Source organism: Rana temporaria, chromosome 7 (assembly GCF_905171775.1).
Source record: "Rana temporaria chromosome 7, aRanTem1.1, whole genome shotgun sequence".
Lineage (NCBI taxonomy): Eukaryota > Metazoa > Chordata > Amphibia > Anura > Ranidae > Rana > Rana temporaria.
In genome coordinates this window covers 152,759,711-152,780,592 of record NC_053495.1, presented here as the reverse complement: position 1 = coordinate 152,780,592, position 20,882 = coordinate 152,759,711, and the positions used below count along the sequence as shown (strand labels likewise).

At 48.9% G+C, this 20,882-nt stretch overlaps 1 protein-coding gene across 1 annotated transcript in view; it reads left to right on the top strand.

Annotated features, from left to right (window-relative positions):
- The first annotated feature begins 7,312 nt into the window (after window positions 1–7,312).
- The window catches only part of NUF2 (NUF2 component of NDC80 kinetochore complex), a 30,882-nt gene continuing 17,312 nt past the window's right edge, over window positions 7,313–20,882 (top strand). Inside the window, exons 1-7 of the mRNA XM_040360166.1 lie at window positions 7,313–7,414; window positions 11,780–11,943; window positions 13,327–13,401; window positions 15,804–15,880; window positions 19,606–19,667; window positions 19,760–19,857; window positions 19,968–20,041. Of these exons, the coding sequence (XP_040216100.1) occupies window positions 11,812–11,943; window positions 13,327–13,401; window positions 15,804–15,880; window positions 19,606–19,667; window positions 19,760–19,857; window positions 19,968–20,041 (518 nt within the window). The 5' untranslated portion in view covers window positions 7,313–7,414; window positions 11,780–11,811. The remainder of the gene's footprint in view (window positions 7,415–11,779; window positions 11,944–13,326; window positions 13,402–15,803; window positions 15,881–19,605; window positions 19,668–19,759; window positions 19,858–19,967; window positions 20,042–20,882) is intronic.

The window sequence follows — 20,882 nt, the reverse complement described above, 5'->3', positions numbered from 1 at the left end:
CCCCCCCCACCGCCATCCTCCCAGCTGTACGAATCCCCCACCGCCATCCTCCCAGCTGTACGAATCCCCCACCCCATCCCCCCAGCTGTACGAATCCCCCCCCCCCCACCGCCATCCTCCCAGCTGTACGAATCCCCCCCCCCCCACCGCCATCCTCCCAGCTGTACGAATCCCCCACCGCCATCCTCCCAGCTGTACGAATCCCCCCCCCCCCACCGCCATCCCCCCAGCTGTACGAATCCCCCACCGCCATCCTCCCAGCTGTACGAAATCCCCCCCCCCCACCGCCATCCTCCCAGCTGTACGAATCCCCCCCCCCCCCCCACCGCCATCCTCCCAGCTGTACGAATCACCCCCCCCCCCCCCACCGCCATCCTCCCAGCTCGTACGAATCCCCCACCGCCATCCTCCCAGCTGTACGAACCCCCCCCCCCCCACCGCCATCCTCCCAGCTGTACGAATCCCCCACCGCCATCCTCCCAGCTGTACGAATCCCCCCCCCCCCCCACCGCCATCCTCCCAGCTGTACGAATCCCCCACCGCCATCCTCCCAGCTGTACGAATCCCCCCCCCCCCACCGCCATCCTCCCAGCTGTACGAATCCCCCACCGCCATCCTCCCAGCTGTACGAATCCCCCCCCCCCACCGCCATCCTCCCAGCTGTAGGGATCACCCCCCCCCCACACCATCCTCCCAGCTGTACAAATCACCCCCCCCTCCCAACACCATCCTCCCAGCTGTACAAATCACCCCCCCCCCCACCGCCATCCTCCCAGCTGTAGGGATCACCCCCCCCCCAACACCATCCTCCCAGCTGTACAAATCACCCCCCCCTCCCAACACCATCCTCCCAGCTGTACAAATCACCCCCCCCCCACCGCCATCCTCCCAGCTGTACAAATCACCCCACCCCCCACCGCCATCCTCCCAGCTGTATGAATCACCCCCCCCCCGCCCCCCCCCATCATCCCAGCTGTACGAATCACCCCCCCCCACCGCCATCCTCCCAGCTGTACGAATCACCCCCCCCCCCACCGCCATCCTCCCAGCTGTACGAATCACCCCCCCCCCACCGCCATCCTCCCAGCTGTACAAATCACCCCACCCCCCCACCGCCATCCTCCCAGCTGTATGAATCACCCCCCCCCCGCCCCCCCCATCATCCCAGCTGTACGAATCACCCCCCCCCCACCGCCATCCTCCCAGCTGTACGAATCACCCCCCCCCCACCGCCATCCTCCCAGCTGTATGAATCACCCCCCCCCACCGCCATCCTCCCAGCTGTACGAATCACCCCCCCCCACCGCCATCCTCCCAGCTGTACGAATCACCCCCCCCCCAACACCATCCTCCCAGCTGTACGAATCACCCCCCCCCACCGCCACCCTCCCAGCTGTACGAATCACCCCCCCCCCACCGCCATCCTCCCAGCTGTACAAATCACCCCCCCCAACACCATCCTCCCAGCTGTACGAATCACCCCCCCCCAACACCATCCTCCCAGCTGTACGAATCACCCCCCCCCCCCCACCGCCATCCTCCCAGCTGTACGAATCACCCCCCCCACCGCCATCCTCCCAGCTGTACGAATCACCCCCCCCCCCCCCCATCCTCCCAGCTGTACGAATCACCCCCCCCCCCCACCGCCATCCTCCCAGCTGTACGAATCCCCCCCCCCCCCACCACCATCCTCCCAGCTGTACGAATCACCCCCCCCCCCCACCGCCATCCTCCCAGCTGTAAGAATCACCCCCCCCCACCACCATCCTCCCAGCTGTACGAATCACCCCCCCCCCCCACCGCCATCCTCCCAGCTGTACGAATCACCCCCCCCCACACCACCATCCTCCCAGCTCTACGAATCACCCCCCCCCCCACCGCCATCCTCCCAGCTGTGCGAATCACCCCCCCCCCCCAACCGCCATCCTCCCAGCTGTACGAATCACCCCCCGCCCCACCGCCATCCTCCCAGCTGTAGGGATCAGATCTGTAGTAAAAAATCCTCGGACCTGTGAAAAAATCGTACCGCGTCACTTCCAGTGCTCGTATGCCAGGAGCACAGCTGATCGCGGGTCCACGGCGCATGCGCAGCTGCTTTTTCTTTGGTCCGTGAATATCCTAGACTGGGGTAGGTCACTTGTGCCCGTCATACGCAGCCAGTGTGCCCACTATTTGCAGCCACTTGTGCCCATCATACGCAGCCATTGTGCCCACCATATGCAGCTACTTGTGCCCATCATACGCAGCTATTGTGCCCACTATATGCAGCCACTTGTGCCCATCATACACAGCCAGTGTGCCCACTATTTGCAGCTACTTGTGCCCATCATACGCAGCCATTGTGCCCACTATTTGCAGCCACTTGTGCCCATCATACGCAGCCAGTGTGCCCACTATTTGCAGCTACTTGTGCCCATCATACGCAGACATTGTGCCCACTATATGCAGCCACTTGTGCCCATCATATGCAGCCATTGTGCCCACTATATGCAGCCACTTGTGCCCATCATACGCAGCCAGTGTGCCCACTATATGCAGCCACGTGTGCCCATCATACGCAGCCATTGTGCCCACTATATGCAGTCACTTGTACCCGTCATACGCGTCACTTCCTTCTTCTTCTGTAGCGGCGGCTGTGGCTCCTGTGTCCGCTTGGCTCCTCAGGCTTCCTCCGTCATGTCTCCTTTTCCGCCAATGCGTTAGGCATCCAATAGGATCGCCTAAAGCTTTGGCCAATCGGGAGACAGGTTTTACTGACCTGCCTGCTGATTGGCAAGGAGGAACTTTAGTGTGAAAATAGCTTCTGGCTCTTATCACGTGCTTCGAAATACACACCCCGCCTATTCCCGCCATAGTATTTCATGTGTCCGGCATCCTAAAAGGGGCCAGGCACATGAATAGGGAGGGCGGCAGAGGTGACGGGGGCGGTGCCCATGCATTGTGGGCCCACCATGCAACCATGCAGGGGCCACCACTGGTCTTTGATCTCTGTCAAGTGCTGGGGTCTGGATCGTCTCCGCTGCTTTTCCTCCAATCGGGCCAAAGAAGCTGAGTGCGAGTTTACCTATAGCCCTCACACTGGAGACTTGCACACCATCATCATGGCATCCCAGGACGGTGGGTATCAGGTCACAGGAGGGCAGAGCGCATGTGTGTCCCGCTTTGGGGTCACTGGTGGCTTAGGGAGAAGGAGAGGGCCCCTGGGTGTCCGTGGCAGAAGGAGAGGGCACCCCTATCTCCCCCGGAGGACGGGGACACCCTTCTCTCCCCCGGAGGACGGGGACACCATTCTCTCCCCCGGAGGACGGGGACACCATTCTCTCCCCCGGAGGACGGGGACACCATTCTCTCCCCCGGAGGACGGGGACACCCTTCTCTCCCCCGAGGACGGGGACACCATTCTCTCCCCCAGAGGATGGGGACAACATTCTCTCCCCCGAGGACGAGGACACCCTTCTCTCCCCCAGAGGACGAGGACACCCTTCTCTCCCCCAGAGGACGAGGACACCATTCTCTCCCCCAAAGGACGGGGACACCATTCTCTCCCCCAGAGGATGGGGACACCATTCTCTCCCCCGAGGACGAGGACACCATTCTCTCCCCCGAGGACGAGGACACCATTCTCTCCCCCCGGAGGACGAGGACACCCTTCTCTCCCCCGGAGGACACCCTTCTCTCCCCCGGAGGACACCATTCTCTCCCCCGAGGACGAGGACACCATTCTCTCTCCTGGAGGACAGGGACACCAGGGCTGGACTGGGACAAAAATATTGCCCTGGACTTCATAAACTTTGACAAGTCTCTCCCATGGCGGCCGGCCCCCATGCGCCTCTGTCCCCCTCTCTGCTCCTCTGGTTCTCCCCCTGCTTCTCTGTTCCCCCACATGCTTCTCTATCCCCCCCCCATGCTCCTCTTACCCTCATGCTTCTCTGGTCCCCCCTGTGCTCCACTGATACCCCCCCCCCCCTGCTTCTCTGTTCCCACACATGCTTCTCTGTTCCTCTCCTGCTCCTCTATCCCCCGTCCCTCATGATGCTCTGTTTCCCCGCAGCGCTCACCTCTTCTCCTTGTCCAGCCCTGGTGTCCTCGTCCTCCGTGGGAGAGAATGGTGTCCTCGTCCTCCAGGGGAGAGAATGGTGTCCTCGTCCTCCGGGGGAGAGAACGGTGTCCCCGTCCTCCGAGGGAAGAATGGTGTCCCCGTCCTCCGGGGGAGAGAACGGTGTCCTCCTCCTCCGGGGAGAGAATGGTGTCCCCGTCCTCCGGGGGAGAGAACGGTGTCCCCGTCCTCCGGGAGAGAGAATGGTGTCCCCGTCCTCCGGGGGAGAGAATGGTGTCCCCGTCCTCCGGGGGAGAGAAGGGTGTCCCCGTCCTCCGGGGGAGAGAACGGTGTCCCCGTCCTCCGGGAGAGAGAATGGTGTCCCCGTCCTCCGGGGGAGAGAATGGTGTCCCCGTCCTCCGGGGGAGAGAAGGGTGTCACCGTCCTCCGGGGGAGAGAAGGGTGTCCCCGTCCTCCGGGGGAGAGAAGGGTGTCCCCGTCCTCCGGGGGAGAGAATGGTGTCCCCGTCCTCCGGGGGAGAGAACGGTGTCCTCCTCCTCCGGGGAGAGAATGGTGTCCCCGTCCTCCGGGGGAGAGAACGGTGTCCCCGTCCTCCGGGGGAGATAGGGGTGCCCTCTCCTTCTGCCACGGACACCCAGGGGCCCTCTCCTTCTCCCTAAGCCACCAGTGACCCCAAAGCGGGACACACATGCGCTCTGCCCTCCTGTGACCTGATACCCACCGTCCTGGGATGCCATGATGATGGTGTGCAAGTCTCCAGTGTGAGGGCTATAGGTAAACTCGCACTCAGCTTCTTTGGCCCGATTGGAGGAAAAGCAGCGGAGACGATCCAGACCCCAGCACTTGACAGAGATCAAAGACCAGTGGTGGCCCCTGCATGGTTGCATGGTGGGCCCACAATGCATGGGCACCGCCCCCGTCACCTCTGCCGCCCTCCCTATTCATGTGCCTGGCCCCTTTTAGGATGCCGGACACATGAAATACTATGGCGGGAATAGGCGGGGTGTGTATTTCGAAGCACGTGATAAGAGCCAGAAGCTATTTTCACACTAAAGTTCCTCCTTGCCAATCAGCAGGCAGGTCAGTAAAACCTGTCTCCCGATTGGCCAAAGCTTTAGGCGATCCTATTGGATGCCTAACGCATTGGCGGAAAAGGAGACATGACGGAGGAAGCCTGAGGAGCCAAGCGGACACAGGAGCCACAGCCGCCGCTACAGAAGAAGAAGGAAGTGACGCGTATGACGGGTACAAGTGACTGCATATAGTGGGCACAATGGCTGCGTATGATGGGCACACGTGGCTGCAAATAGTGGGCACACTGGCTGCGTATGATGGGCACAAGTGGCTGCATATAGTGGGCACAATGGCTGCATATGATGGGCACAAGTGGCTGCATATAGTGGGCACAATGGCTGCGTATGACGGGCACAAGTGGCTGCAAATAGTGGGCACAATGTCTGCGTATGATGGGCACAAGTAGCTGCAAATAGTGGGCACACTGGCTGCGTATGATGGGCACAAGTGGCTGCAAATAGTGGGCACAATGGCTGCGTATGATGGGCACAAGTAGCTGCAAATAGTGGGCACACTGGCTGCTTATGATGGGCACAAGTGGCTGCATATAGTGGGCACAATAGCTACGTATGATGGGCACAAGTAGCTGCATATGGTGGGCACAATGGCTGCGTATGATGGGCACAAGTGGCTGCAAATAGTGGGCACACTGGCTGCGTATGACGGGCACAAGTGACCTACCCCAGTCTAGGATATTCACGGACCAAAGAAAAAGCAGCTGCGCATGCGCCGTGGACCCGCGATCAGCTGTGCTCCTGGCATACGAGCACTGGAAGTGACGCGGTACGATTTTTTCACAGGTCCGAGGATTTTTTACTACAGATCTGATCCCTACAGCTGGAAGGATGGCGGTGGGGGGGGGGGGGATGATCCCTGCAGCTGGGAGGATGGCGGTGGGGCGGGGGGTGATTCGTACAGCTGGGAGGATGGTGTTGGGGGGGGGGGGGTGATTTGTACAGCTGGGAGGATGGCGGTGGGGGGGGGGTGATTCGTACAGCTGGGAGGATGGTGTTGGGAGGGGGGGTGATTCGTACAGCTGGGAGGATGGTGTTGGGGGGGGGGGTGATTCGTACAGCTGGGAGGATGGCGGTGGGGGGGGGGGATTCGTACAGCTGGGAGGATGGCGGTGGGGGGGGGGGATTCGTACAGCTGGGAGGATGGCGGTGGGGGGGGGGGGGATTCGTACAGCTGGGAGGATGGCGGTGGGGGATTCGTACAGCTGGGAGGATGGCGGTGGGGGGGGGGTGATTCGCACAGCTGGGAGGATGGCGGTGGGGGGGGGGGGGGGGTGAGGATGGTCCCGTGTACATGGAGCCTAAAAAAATACAGAAGAGCGGAACTTTACTTTTTGGGTAACATTTCACTTCAAAGATAAATCAAACCTAAAGTTCCACCTTAAACTTTCCCATTGAAATGAGGAATAAAATGGAAATGTGTTTGTTGGTATTCAGAAGCTCTCCTCCTACATACACATTTTCTTCACAGTCTTTATTGCGCACACCAAAACAATGTGACATTTTATTATACATGGGTGATGCTTTAAAAGCCAGAGAGTCTATGTTTTTTACGGACCTCAATAAGCCTCTGCTTTGGGGGCGGGGCTGGAGGCGGGGCTGTGTCACCGTTTGCTCCCTATCACAGAATGCAGCCTAATGTATCTGCATGTCTCTTTCCCCTCCCCCCTCCCCCCCGCTCTTTGTAGGTTTCTCATTGGATCTGCATGTTCTGTCCCGCCCCCCCGCTCTGTGTATGCCTCCTCGTTATGGTTGCTCGTCACTTCCGTGACAAATTGTGATGGGTTCACTGAGGGGTAGTGTCGTGAATCCCCTGGAACGCATCACATTTGGCATTGGAACGCATTGCGCATGCGCAGTTCGCCGCCACGTGACTTAGGCTGCATTCTGTGATAGGGAGCAGAATATGACACTGCACCGCCCCGCACGTTACCCAGAGTGATAGGGACGCAGCTGAGTGCGCAGGCGCAGATAGTTAGCAATTATGCTTGACCGCCCAATTCCCGTTTATTCATTGCACCGCCCGTAATGTAAACAATATCTCTACTTACATACAGGATATTAGATATCGGCTCAGCAACACAATCTCTGTATTCACAAAAAACAAAGCGGTGGTGAAATCCAACGTGCGACTGTCCCGTGGTGGAACGCATGTGCGTGTCAGACGCAGAGTAGTGACATCAGCGGGGGGAGGGATCGAGTTTAAAAATTTACCGGTTACAGCGTATTTACACAGATTGTCTGTGCGCCAGAAAAGCAGCGATATAACGTGAGTACCGAAGACTGGCACCGCATAGCAGCGATTATTAATTATTGCACGGATCTCTGGGTGTAGAGTGGCGGTGTCCGGTTCGTGCGATGTTTGCGTTCATTGTACAGCTGACAGCACGGGAGAACAATATTACAGGAGTTATCTATAGGAAGGACCAATGAGCACTATGCATGTGATAAACAATCTGATTGTACGACCTGCTTTATGGTGACCATACAATCTGATTGTACGACCTGCTTTATGGTGACCATACACTATGCAATCTGCTTTATAGTGACCATACACTCTGTATGATCTGCTTTATAGTGACTATACAATCACTCACACTTTGTAATGATCTGCTTTGCATTTACCAACTTGTATGTAGTGCAGGGAGCTGTCAGGCTGGATACAAATAGATTGGACAGTTTAGGACTTGATTGTATGGTCAGGTTGTAATGTGTATGGCGGGGCCTTCCTCCATGTTGGAGGATGGTGTACTCCTCGGTACAAGGACGGCCACCCCCTCTTCATTTTTGAAAAGATTAAGTTATTGGATTCAAATCCTGTAGCTCCTGACTTTTAAGACCGGGCTGGAGAAATCCTAGGTTGCCATGGCGACTAGGAATCGCATCCTGCTGCCTGGGCTTTTGCCTGCCTATTCACTATAGAGGGATGTACAATGTGTATCGCCTGACACCCAGGACATGCAGTCCCGGGCAGTGAGCAGCTCTTTTCTACGTTAGCCTGCTGCGGGCAAGCAGTAACGCTCACTTCTCAGGTGCTGCCACCTGCTTTACTTCCATCGCACATGGGTAAAGCGGCCCCCATCTCATTGGTACCCTTTTTCAGCACGCTCTGTGATCAGCTGAGTCCTCTGGACTCGGCTATCGTGGGTCAGGCTAAAGGGCCAATCACAGCAGCCCTTTACCATGTGATAAGCTGTCAGCCAAAGTCAACTGATCACAGGATGTAAACACAAGCTGGTTATTGGCTTTTCTTTTCTCACACCCCAGATGATGTGTGAATAACACGAAACGCCGTCGGGTCGCCTCCACTGCCGCCTCATACTATAGAATATGCAAGTTTTATCCAGATACATGTGAGTGCACTTGCTATCTTTTTACAATAAATACCCAGTTTTATACCGGTTTACACTATGTGGCCCTTCTCTTTCCATTTTCTTTCAACTATTTAACCCCTTGCTGAGCTGCAAAGATCCAAGGTTATCCATTTATGATCATACACTGATTGATTACTTCTAGCAAGTTTCTTGGTGATTGCTACTTTGTGTACCCTGTCTGGTACTTGAAGCTTGTTATGACTTGATTGACGTACGTCATTTCAGGTCCACCATCTTCGGTAAGCCTCCATTTACTACCACTGGTGGCGGTGATCACTCACTACACAATTTGTCTCGATGGGATTCTAATCAAGTTCCCTCATTTTGCACGTGGTGTCTACAGATATATGGACTTTGTGTTTACAACCATTGGACTTTATCTTTCACGAGAACTTTTTTTTATTGCATTTGTTACTTTATTTATGTTCCCATTGTTCCCATGAGGAACTACCATTATAGATATTAATTTGCCATAGCGCTACACAATTTTGTTCCTTTTCTTTTCTCACACTGAGGCTGCATTCACACCTGAGCGTCGGGTGTTTTTTTCCAGCGTTTTGTCGCGCGTATTCATGCTTATTTGCATACAGCGTCGTCCGACGTTTTTGTACTCCGACGTTTTTGTACTCCGACGTTTTTGTACTCCGACGTTTTTGTACTCCGACGTTTTTGTACTCCGACGTTTTTGTACTCCGACGTTTTTGTACTCCGACGTTTTTGTACTCCGACGTTTTTGTACTCCGACGTTTTTTATTTTAGCCAATAGGAAAAATGATCATCTTTTCATCACTTGTTGGTAGATTTTTTTTTAATCTTCTGCCTGGGTGAAAAGTTCTATTGATTAAAGCGACGAAACGCCCGTAGAAAACGCTCGTTGTCGCGCAAGACGCTTGAATCGAGCATTTCCATTACTTTCTATGGGAAATAGAAACACTCAAATACGCCCAAACCGCCCGATGCGCGCGACAAAAAAGGGTCCGGAACTTGTTTGAGCTTCAGTCGTTCGGTGTCAGGCGTATCGGCGTGCAGATGTGAACCATCTCCATAGGGTATAATGTGTTTTTTTTCCTCTCTAGCGTATTTGAGCGTCGCGCTTCAGGCGACAAAACGCTCAGATGTGAATGCAGCCTGATAGAAGAAAGCCGATAACCAGCTTCTGTTAACCACTTCAGCCCCAGAAGATTTGCCCTCCTTAATGATTAGCATTTTTTGCGATACGGCAATTGACAATTGTGTCTTTCGCCCCCCACAGATGGCGCTTTCTTTTGGTGGTATTTGATCACCTCTGCCGTTTTTATTTTTTGCACTAGAAACAAAAAAATAAGCAACAATTTTGAAGGGGGGGGGTGTGTGTGTATGTGTGTGTGTGTGTGTGTGTGTGTGTGTGTATATATATATATATAAAATTTATTTATTTTGTCTACAAACCACAGAATCTATATTAGGGACTTTTTATAAAAAAATGTTTTTTTACTGGTAATGGTGGCCAAATGATTTTTTTTTTTTTCCCCTCTCTTTGCGGGACTGCAAAATTGCGTGGACAAATCTAACCCCTATTTGCACTTTTTGATTATAAAAATGCACTGATCGATGTAAAAATGACACTGGCAGGGTAGGGGGGTTAAACACTAGGGGGCAATCAAGGTGTTAAATGTGTTCCCTCAGCGTGTTCTAACGGTGGGGGGGGGGGGGTTACTGGAACGTGACAGATCACTGGGAACAGAAGATCCCTGTCATGTTGCTAGGCAGAACGGGAAAATGTACTTGTTTACATAGGCAGTTCCCCGTTCTGCCTCTCCTCAACACTATCACGGACATCGAGTCTGCGGGTACACTATCCTGCTTTTACGGACTGACATACGGGCACATTTAAACACCTGTATTTTAACGCACTGTTGGACAGGTGAATTTGGTTGGTTGCCGATTGGTTGGCAAGTTGTGCTTGGCAATTCTGTGTTTTTTTTACATGCGTTTGCCCCTTCCAGTGCTCCTGGCTGTGAAGACCAGTCATAGGTAGGGGCAGTGATGGCTTGTTATTTTTACAGGTACATCAGTTTGCGCAGAAGGGGCATTCTGCTGATGTATATCGGCGTGAGTCGGTCGGCAAGTGGTTGAAGGGATATCTGTCCCATTGGTGTCCATCAGTGCTACCTATCAGTGAAGGAGAAAAATTGCCTGTACGTTTCTTTAACCACTTGATCACTGGGCACGTAAACCCCCTTAATAACCAGACCAATTTTCAGCTTTCGGTGCTCTCACAATTTGAATGACAATTACTTAGTCATACAACACTGTACCCAAATGAAATTTTCGTCCTTTTTTTTCACACAAATAGAGCTTTTTTTTTGGTGGTATTTAATCACCGTTGGGTTTTTTATTTTTTGCGCTATAAGAGAAAAAAGACTGAAAATTCTGTAAAAAAAAATTGTCTTTGTTTCTGTTATAAAATTTAGCAAATTTAGTATTTTTTCTTCATTCTTTTGCATAAATGTGAAAGATGAAGTTACGCCGAGTAAATAGATACCCAACATGTCACCCTTCAAAATTGCACACGCTCGTGGAATGGCGCCAAACTTTGCTACTTAAAAATCCCCATAGGCAACGTTGCAGGGTATTGTGGGGTATTGCTGGTATTGCACAGGGAGGGATGGCTGGATCTGTGACTGCATTTGTCACAGATCCAGCCCACAGCAGCTGCTGCTGCTGCTTCCGCTCTCTCCCCTCTCCTCTCACACTGTACCGTTCGGTACAGAGAGGAGAGGGAGGAACCGGCGTCATCACATGACGCCGGTTTGTTTACAAGTGATCGCTCCGTCATTGGAAGAAGCGATCACGTGGTAAACCGCCGGGTACGGAGGCGCGCGGGAGTGCGATTCTGGGAGGACGTCCATGGACATCCTCCCAGAGTTGAGCAACCGCCTTGTAGACATATTTCGTCTATAGGGCGGTTGTTAACTGGTTAAAAAAAAAAAAACTATGAAAAATGTTTATTTTTTTTGTTTACCAAAAAATAACCAAGTGGTGATTAAATACCACCAAAAGAAAGCTATTTGTGGTAAAAAATCAAACAATTTAATTTGGGTACAGTTTGCATGACTGTGCAATTGTCATTCAAAGTGTAGGAGCGCTGAAAATTGGCCTGCGCAGGAAGGGGGTGAACATGTAGGCAAGTGTTTAATATGACATTTTTATATATACATACATACATAATGTGTGTGTGCAAATTTTCCAGAGATGGTTTGATGTTGTGTCTCTTCTAGGTGTCTCCCAGCCTTTCTTGCCTTAACTCACCATGTCTAATCCGGACAAGTTGACATTTCCGAGGTTTTCGGTTGTAGATCTGGTTAATTTTTTCAGACAAAATATTCTTACTGCCGCTGAAGCTAAAAATTTCACCAAGGCTGACATCTATCCAAACCCCAAGGTAAGATTCTGCCCAGCCTGTTTGATTTAGTATTTTTATTTAAGTTTTTCAATTTTTTTGGTTAGAAGTTGGAACCCCAGAAGTACATTGTCATTACCAGCCCCAGTTAAAATAACACTCACAATAGGGATCCTGCCCATCAATGCACCATATAAGTGACAGAATCAGAACCCCAGTACCGGAGGGGCCGGTGAATGTGTTCTCGCCTAGTCCTGGGTAGGGCTGCACGATTCTGGTCAAAACGAGAATCGCGATTCTTTTGCTTAGACTAAAGATCACGATTCTCAAAAAATGTATGCCAGAACCCCCCCCCCCCCCCCCCCCCCCCAAAAAAAATAATAATAAATAAACCTGTGATTTATCTGAAAAGTATGAATATATATAAAAAAGAGACCAGTGATATGTCTATAATGTTAAAGATCATATAACTCCTATGAAAAAAGCTGAATCAAACTTTGATTCTGCTTTTTTCATAGGAGTTATATGGTCTTTAACATTAGACATATCACTGGTCTGTTTTTTTTTTTTCTTTATATATACATCAGAAGCAGTACTGCCAGCAACCATTGGGTGGCCCATTGATACACACAGTTGTACAGAACTGTGAGAAGGATTAATACATCAGAAGCAGTACCGCCGGCAACCACTGGGTGGCGCATGGATACAAACTACTGTTGTACAGAACTGTGAGACTTGAAGCTCAGGAATCTATCCAGCGGCGCAGGCTGCTGACGTCGGTTACGTGGAACCAGCGGTGAAAACAGAAGAATCGCGGGTCATCCCGCTGGGAGAATCGAAATTGCGATTCTCTCCGCGATTAATCGCGCAGCTCTAGTCCTGGGTCTCGTCACTTCCGGTTGCCGTACAACCTTCTGACGCGCTTCGTCAAAGGTTTATAGGCCATGTTTACTCAAAAGTGTCACAGGTTACGCAGATATTTTTCTTTATCTGTACACAACAAGAGCAACTGTATTCCAGAAACTTCAGATATTTTTTTATCTTTGCACAGAAATACATATTTTTAAAAGGAAACTAAAATAGTTTTTGGTGAATATTATTTTAAAAGTATACTACCCTGCGTGTGAAATGGGTCCTGCCATTGTAGACAATGCTAGTTTCATGCCTGTTCGGCAATCAGTCTGGTCTTTGGTGTGCTTTTTTAATCATTGGAAGAGGGGAGGGTGTTTTCTTCTGAGGGGGAAAAAAAAATGCCATGGGGACAGACCGACGTGCACACAGGCTTTTTTTATATAGACCCCTCTCATACTGGGGCTGCTGTGCGTTAGCGGTAAAGCGCGGCTGGTTTTGGCGGCACTTTACCACTGTCTAAGTGTTTTGGGAAATGTTTTAAAAATTGTCTAATAGCTGGCTTCTTATTTACAGTTAGAATGGGTTCAGAAGATCTACATGAGAATACTGCAGCAAGTGTTCAGCGTTCGAGTGGAACATTTTTATATGGTATGGATCTGTTTTGTTAATGTTTTTGGAGTGTTTTTTTTTTTTTTTTTTTTTTTAAATACTCTATATGTAAACCCTAATGCCGCGTACGTACAGACGGTCGTTTTTTGCGATGGAAAAAAGACGTTTTATGTGATGTAATAAACGAAGTTTTTGAAACTTCATTTTCAAAAACGACGTAGCATACAGACCATCGTTTTTTCACAATGCTCTAGCAAAGCGAGGTTACGTTTCACCACTTTTTTCCATTGAAGCTCACTTCATAACTAACTTCTGGGCATGCGTCGTTTTATACGTCGTTTTTTGCTACACACGGTCAATTTCTGTGAAACAAAAACGACGTTTTGAAAAACGACACAAAAAATTCGAGCATGTTCGAATTTTTTTTGGTCGTTTTTTTTGAAGACATAAAACGACGTTTTGCCCACACACGATCATTTTAAATGACGTTTTTTAAAACGTCGTTTTTTTTCATCACAAAAAACGACCGTCTGTACGCGGCATAACAGTTCAATTTTCTTCTGTTTGAATGGCTAACTGCGCAGTTTCACATACATTCTTTTTCTCGGAGTCCTGTCTAATCTCATACACTACAATTCACAGTGGCATTGCACTTGAACCACTGAATGAAATCGCATGTGTGAACCGAGGTATCTGTTTTAGTATCAAAGCATTTGCATGAGTACAAGCAGGGCTTTTTTTCAGGGGGAACTTGGGGGAACTCGGTTCCACCACCTTTGGCTCAGACCCTTTGGTGCCCGCTCACCACAATCACTTGTAAACACAGAAGTTTGGTTTCTGTGTTTACAAGTGACAGCTCTGCACTCTGTGTGTAACCCCCTGAACTCTGCACTCTGTATGTAATGCAATTCTGGTATTTAATGCCCCTTTAAGACCCTTCTACTGTTTATGAAATCTGAACGGGGTCGTGGTTGAGTTCCTGCACCTATTTTCTGAGAAAAAAAGCTCTGAGTACAAGTAACTAAATTATTGTCTGATAAATTTTGTTTATTTTATAACCTTTATTAAAGAGGGTTGTAAAGGAACTTTTTTTTTTTTTTTTTCCCTAAATAGCTTCCTTTACCTTAGTACAGTCCTCCTTCACTTACCTCATCCTTCCATTTTGCTTTTAAATGTCCTTATTTCTTCTGAGAAATCCTCACTTCCTGTTCTTCTGTCTGTAACTCCACACAGTAATGCAAGGCTTTCTCCCTGGTGTGGAGAAAGCCTCTTGAGGGGGACGAGCAGGAGTGTCAGGATGCCCACTAACACACAGCTCCTTTCTCTATCTGCAAAGTAAAGTGTCCTGACTTGCCTGCTTGCCCCCTCAAGAGGCTTTCTCCACACCAGGGAGAAAGCCTTGCATTACTGTGTGGAGTTACAAACGGAAGAACAGGAAGTGAGGATTTCTCAGAAGAAATAAGGACATTTTAAAGCAAAATGGAAGGATGAGGTAACGAAAGGTGGACTGCACTAAGGTAAAGGAAGCTATTTTTTTTCCTTTACAACCCCTTTAAAGTTCTCCCTTATCACAGCATAATGTTTACTTGTCTTGGTCAGTAAATAGTGTGTGTTTTTTATTTTTTATTTTTTTCTTGGAGTCCATTGAACGGCACAAGTGCTTTCCCATCCGTGTTTATGATCATGGTCTTGGTACTCCTTTTGCTACAAGACCAAGGCATGCTGGTAGCAGTCTGGGTTATCCTGTGCTGGCCTACAGTGCTTTTGTTTGCCAGTGTCCCATCCACCTGTAGATGGCAGTAAAATCTGGGCATTTAAAGTAATACTAAACCAAGGAGCCTGCATTCACTATATCTGGTCTCCCACAGTAAACACATTTTTGTTACTATAAACTGCTAAATACCTTTTTTTTTCTCATTGGCAGTTTTGTGACTTCTATCAGTGTCCGGCTGAGCACTGACTGTCCTATGAGGCTGTATGACTCCTGACCCTCTGTCTGGACAGTGCTGATTGGTCCTGTGCTGATTACATGCACACCAAGCCGAGCATGTGCAGACGGACTCCAAAGGCTCTGTACTATCAAGAGCTGGATTGGGGACAGTAAAAGAAGGGGAGGATTAGAGAAGACATGATCAAACTGCCTTTTTAGACAATGAAGGATTAACCCTTTAGGTTCTACAGTGAATATAACCAGCATGCTCCACTAAATATACAGACTTGTTTTTACTGTTGTGTTTTATTAACACTTTAAGGCTTCCTGTGTTCCCCAATGGACTCAAAGAAAAGGCTTTTATGTTGAGTACAAAAAGATATACATCTTTTTCAAATGGGCACAATTCTTTATGGAACATTTTACAGTCTACATAACCATATTTTCAAGTAGTTGCAAATTTTGGGTTTCCTGACTAATGGGTGTGTGTGTGTGTGTGTATATGTTTCAGGTACCTGTGACTCTGGATATTCCGTACCCTCATCTTGTTGAAGGCTTTTCACCACTGGCCTATATTGTATCTTACATGTATGTATTTTTGCTTGTTACATTTTCAATGATGGTAGCTTTGCACTGCGGTCAAATCGATGCAGGGGGGGGGAATAATAATTTGATTTTATACTTTGATTTTTTATAATTAGATTATTATTTTTTTTCTTGCCCATTTGTTTTATACAGTGGCTGCAACTCTTAATATGTATGATGTTTTTGCTCCTACATGTGAAGTTACAATACAGGGTAACTTTTTACCTGTCATTTGCTCAGACGTTTACACTAGATTAAAAAAAAAAAAAAAAAAAAAAGGGGGTGGGGGGGACAGATCTATATTATTATTTTTTTTTTTTTTTTAATATATATATATATATATTTCAGACTACAGAAATGCTTGATTAGTGGTATGGTGGCCATCTGTCACTGTGATGGGCCAGCAGTGAGCCACAGGAGAGGAAAAGAAAACCTCTTGGAAAGTGATCACCCAAATAGGTGTTTCCATTCCTTTTTTTGGGGAGAAACCAAAATTTCGAATGTTCTTCTGATTTTTACTTTCAGTGATGATGGTAAATGAGACAAATGGAGAGGGTGAATCTTTACAATGGGCACAGACCGCAATAAAAACTGACTGGTGCTCTAATCCCTCTGAACTCTATCCAAAAAAAAAAAATTGTGTTTTTAGCCCCCATTCACACCTAGGCGTTTTGTCGCATGTAGTGTGACGCCGCAGCAGCCCCGAGACGCCAGAGGGATGATTTAACATGCACCTCTATGGAGATGGTTCACATCTCCACGCCGAACGCCTGCCGCCTGAAAAAAGTCCCGGACCTTTTTTTCAGGCAGCTTTTGGCGTTTGGCATAGGAGATGGGAACCATCTCCATAGAAGGGGGTCAAGGGGGGGCAAATCGCGGTACAAAACGCCGCAATTTGTCGCCGCAATTCGCAGGACAAAACGCCTTAGTGAGTTGAATGTTGTAAACAGAGATGCAGAGATCGATAAAAGTCTAATCGAGGGTTTAAACCCCCCCCCCTTTTTTTTTTTTTTTTGTGGGGAAGGATTAGAACATCTGTTGGGGCTATTAAATTTATAGCTGAACTACAAATTATCAATCCCATGCATAGATCATACCTCTGTACCATGTTGCTCTGTCTGCAGATCCCCTAATATTCTGGGTTTAGTTGTGGCTTTGTATCCTGTGACACTCTGTATATCCTGCTAGTCTGTAACGCTCCCCTTTGTAGTCCTTCAAATGTAACTCCCTTTACAGCTCTTGTGCCTCGTACACACGACCGGTTTTCCTGTCGGGAAAACTGCCATGACAGCTTTTGGCCGAGAAAACCAGCTGTGTTGTACGCTCCATGGTGGTTTTTAACCTGGCAGTTTTTCTATGGGGAAAGCCTGCTGTGGAGCATACACATGGCCGGGTTTCCTGACCAAAGCTCTCATGGCAGTTTTCCTGCCAGGAAAACCCGGAAGTGTGTGGGGGGAAGCTACCGAGCAGGTTCTCGGGTTTTCCCAGAGGACTTTTTACCACTGGGAAAACTGATCGTGTGTGTGTGTATAAGGCATTAGGCTACTTTCACACTGGGGTGGAGGTGCATTAGCAGTAAAGCATTAGTTTTGGCGGGGTTTTAGCAGCGCTTTTCAGCTACTAGTGGGGGTTAAAAGCCCCTGCTAATGGCTGAAGAAAGGGTTAAAAGCACCCAAGTTGCAGGCGCTGCCTATTAATTTCGTATACACCGCCCCAAAGATGCTGCTTGCAGGACTTTTTTTTTTTTTTTTTTTTTTTTTCTTCCAAGCGCACCGCCCCAGTATGAAAGCAAAGGAAAGGCATGAGAGGCGCTGTTTTTAGCACTAAAACGCCTGAAAAGCGCCTCAGTGTTAAAGGGGTCTAATGGGTAGAATTGAATATATCCTAATTGGCATTCAATCCCACCCAGCCACACCTACAAGAAGAGTCCAAACCTTCCAAGTCCTGCCTCGCACATCACAGCTTTTTTTTCTGAGAAGGAAACTCCTTCGTACATGGCCTGTTCTGAAAGCTAGCTGTGCTGCTGTTGGGCAGGATTACATGGATCACTATTAGAATTCAATGCTGACCAGTGTGAACAGGCAGAGCCCTGCTCTCTGAACTGATTCATTTACATATCAAGGAAACCTCATAATAACCTCCCATAGCCCTTCCTCTGTAGTATTGCAGTAAGCCATTTATCTTTGGCATTCTGCAAGACCGAAATTACACCGACGGTATGACGCCTTTCACCACACACATGGAGGCCCAGACCCATGCACATCAACTCCCAGAATTGATACAAGTGACTCCCATAGCCTGCCCCGAAACTAGAGGCTCAAAGGATCATGGGTGATGTAGTATCCAGGCTGGAAAAGGAAAGACAGGAAGTCAGAGAACGTTGAAATTCAGCCGGGAGGAGTGACATCCCGGACACAGAAACCTGTTTTATACAGCTAAAGGAGGGAAGTTGCACACAAAGTGGGATTGTGATTAACTTGCATGCACAATGCACCTGTTTTGGGGGGAGGGAGCTGGAGTTCTTCTTTAGGCCTTTTTTTTTTTTTTTTTTTTTTTTTGCATGCTTTAACCACTTGACAACCGGGCCTATTTTGGCACTTCTCTCCTTCATGTAAAAATCACAATTTATTTGCTAGAAAATTAATCAGAACCCCCAAACATTATATATATTTTTTTTAGCAGTCATTGCAATACTTTTTGTCACACCATATTTCCGCAGCGGTCTTGCAAATGCACTTTTTTTGGGAAAAAAATCTTTTTTTTTAATAAAAAAATAAGACAATAATTTTTGCCCAATTTTTTTATATATTGTGAAAGATAATGTTACGCCGAGTAAAATGATACCCAACATGACACGCTTAAAAATTGCGCCCGCTCGTGGCATGGCGTCAAACTTTTACCCTTAAAAATCTCAATAGGGGACGTTTAAAAAATCCTACAGGTTGCATTTTTTGAGCTACAGAGTAGGTCTAGGGCTAGAATTATTGCTCTCACTCTAACAATCGCGGCGATACCTCACTTGTGTGGTTTGAACACCGTTGTCATATGCGGGCGCTACTCGCGTATGCGTTCACTTCTGTGCGCAAGCTCGACGGGGCGTTTTAAAAAAATAAATATTTTTGTTTTCTTTATTTTTATTTATTTTTATAATTTTTTACACTGAAATAAAAAAATTATCACTTTTATTCCTATTATAAGGAATGTAAACATCCCTTGTAATAGAAAAAAGCATGACAGGTCCTCTTAAATATGAGATCTGGGGTCAAAAAGACCTCAGATCTCATATTTAGGCTTAAATGCAAAAAAAGTTAAACTGTCATTTTTTTAAATGACAGAAAAAAAAATGTTGCTTTAAGACGCTGGGCGGGACTGACATTTTGACGTCACTTCCGCCCAGCAGAGATATGGGGATGGGTGGGGGCGATTTTTTTCCCTCGGTCGCATCCCCACACAGGTGCCGAACGGACCCGATCGCCTCCGCCGCTACCGACGGCTCCGGTAAGCGCGGGAGGGGGGGCCCCTCTCCCGCCACCGATGACGGCGATCTTGCGGCGAATCCACCGCGGATACCGCCGTTATCGTTTACAGGACCGTTGCCACTAAAGATGGATACCTCGGTTGTGGCAGCAGCTGCTGCCATTACCGAGATATCCATCTTTAAAGTGCCGCCGTTAATAGACGTAAGGCGGTTGTTAAGTGGTTAAATAAATTCTTCTCTTTTCATTAAGGGGACGCCTGCTGCCGATATGTCGCGTATATGAGTTTCAACCGTCTGATGTTCTGAATCCCAGTAAGTATATTGTGGTAGTAAACATTTCTGACCAAATATAAATCATGTTTTTCCTTGACAACCCCCCCCATTTATTTTTCCTCCATCTTTAGAAGGGAAACATATTATCACCTTGCTTAGTGGGATTGTCAACTTCCTCCACTTCAGGAATACCCGGTTGGACACCTACAATGAATTCACTCTTAGATATGTAAGAAAAAATCATTCTTTGTGTTTTCACTGCTTTTGTTTTTATTTTATTCTTTTTGGCCTATTGCTACGGGTTTCTTTCATACTGGAATGTTGAATTATTGCTTGCAGAAATCTGCCTTGGATATCATGAACCAGCAGCAGAAGGTCATTCGGGAGTTGGAAGCTAAAAAAGAAAAACTTATGTAAGTTTTGCTGGATCCCATATAATTTGCCTCTTAGTATGCGACTTTTGATCCACTGAGCACAAAGAGGAACCATGTAAATAAGGTACCCCAGATTGACCCTTGCAGGGAGACTGGATGTCCACCAATCATCATTGTGGAACAATCTTGTACATCAACCATATCGCTGCCTCCTTGCCACCTTGTTGTGGATGAATGGCTTGTGTCGCCATGCCCCATAGTAAAGACTATTGTTAACAGGGATATCAAAAGGCCGAGATGAGACTAAGCCCCCTTTCACACTGAGGCGGGAGCAGCGGTGGCGGTATACTGCCGGATTTGCCGCGGGATTCGGCCGCTAGCGGTGTGGTATTTACCCCCGCTAGCGGCCGATAAAGGGTTAATACTAGAGGTCGACCGATATGGGTTTTTCTCTGGCCGATGCCGATATTTGGAAATCGGGGCGGCCGATGGCCGATATGTGTTGCCGACTTTTTTTTTTTTTTCCCCCTCATCTCAAAAAACCTAGGGTGGAGAGGAGATAATTGTTTAGGGTGGAGAGGTGGGGTGCAGCCCGTCAGTGCCCACCAGTGCAGCCTATCAGTGTCCATCAGTGCAGCCTATCAGTGTCCATCAGTGCCACCTCATTGGTGTCTATCGGTGCCCACCAGTGCCACCTCATCAGTGCACCAGTGCAGCCCATCCGTGCCACCTCATCAATGCCCACCAATGCACCAGTGCATCCCATCATTGCCCACCAGTGCATCTCACCAGCGCATATCGCCAGTGCATCACATTAGTGCCAACCTGACCATTATGAATGTTTTCACCAAACATAGGGAAATGGGTCTCCCCAGGAACC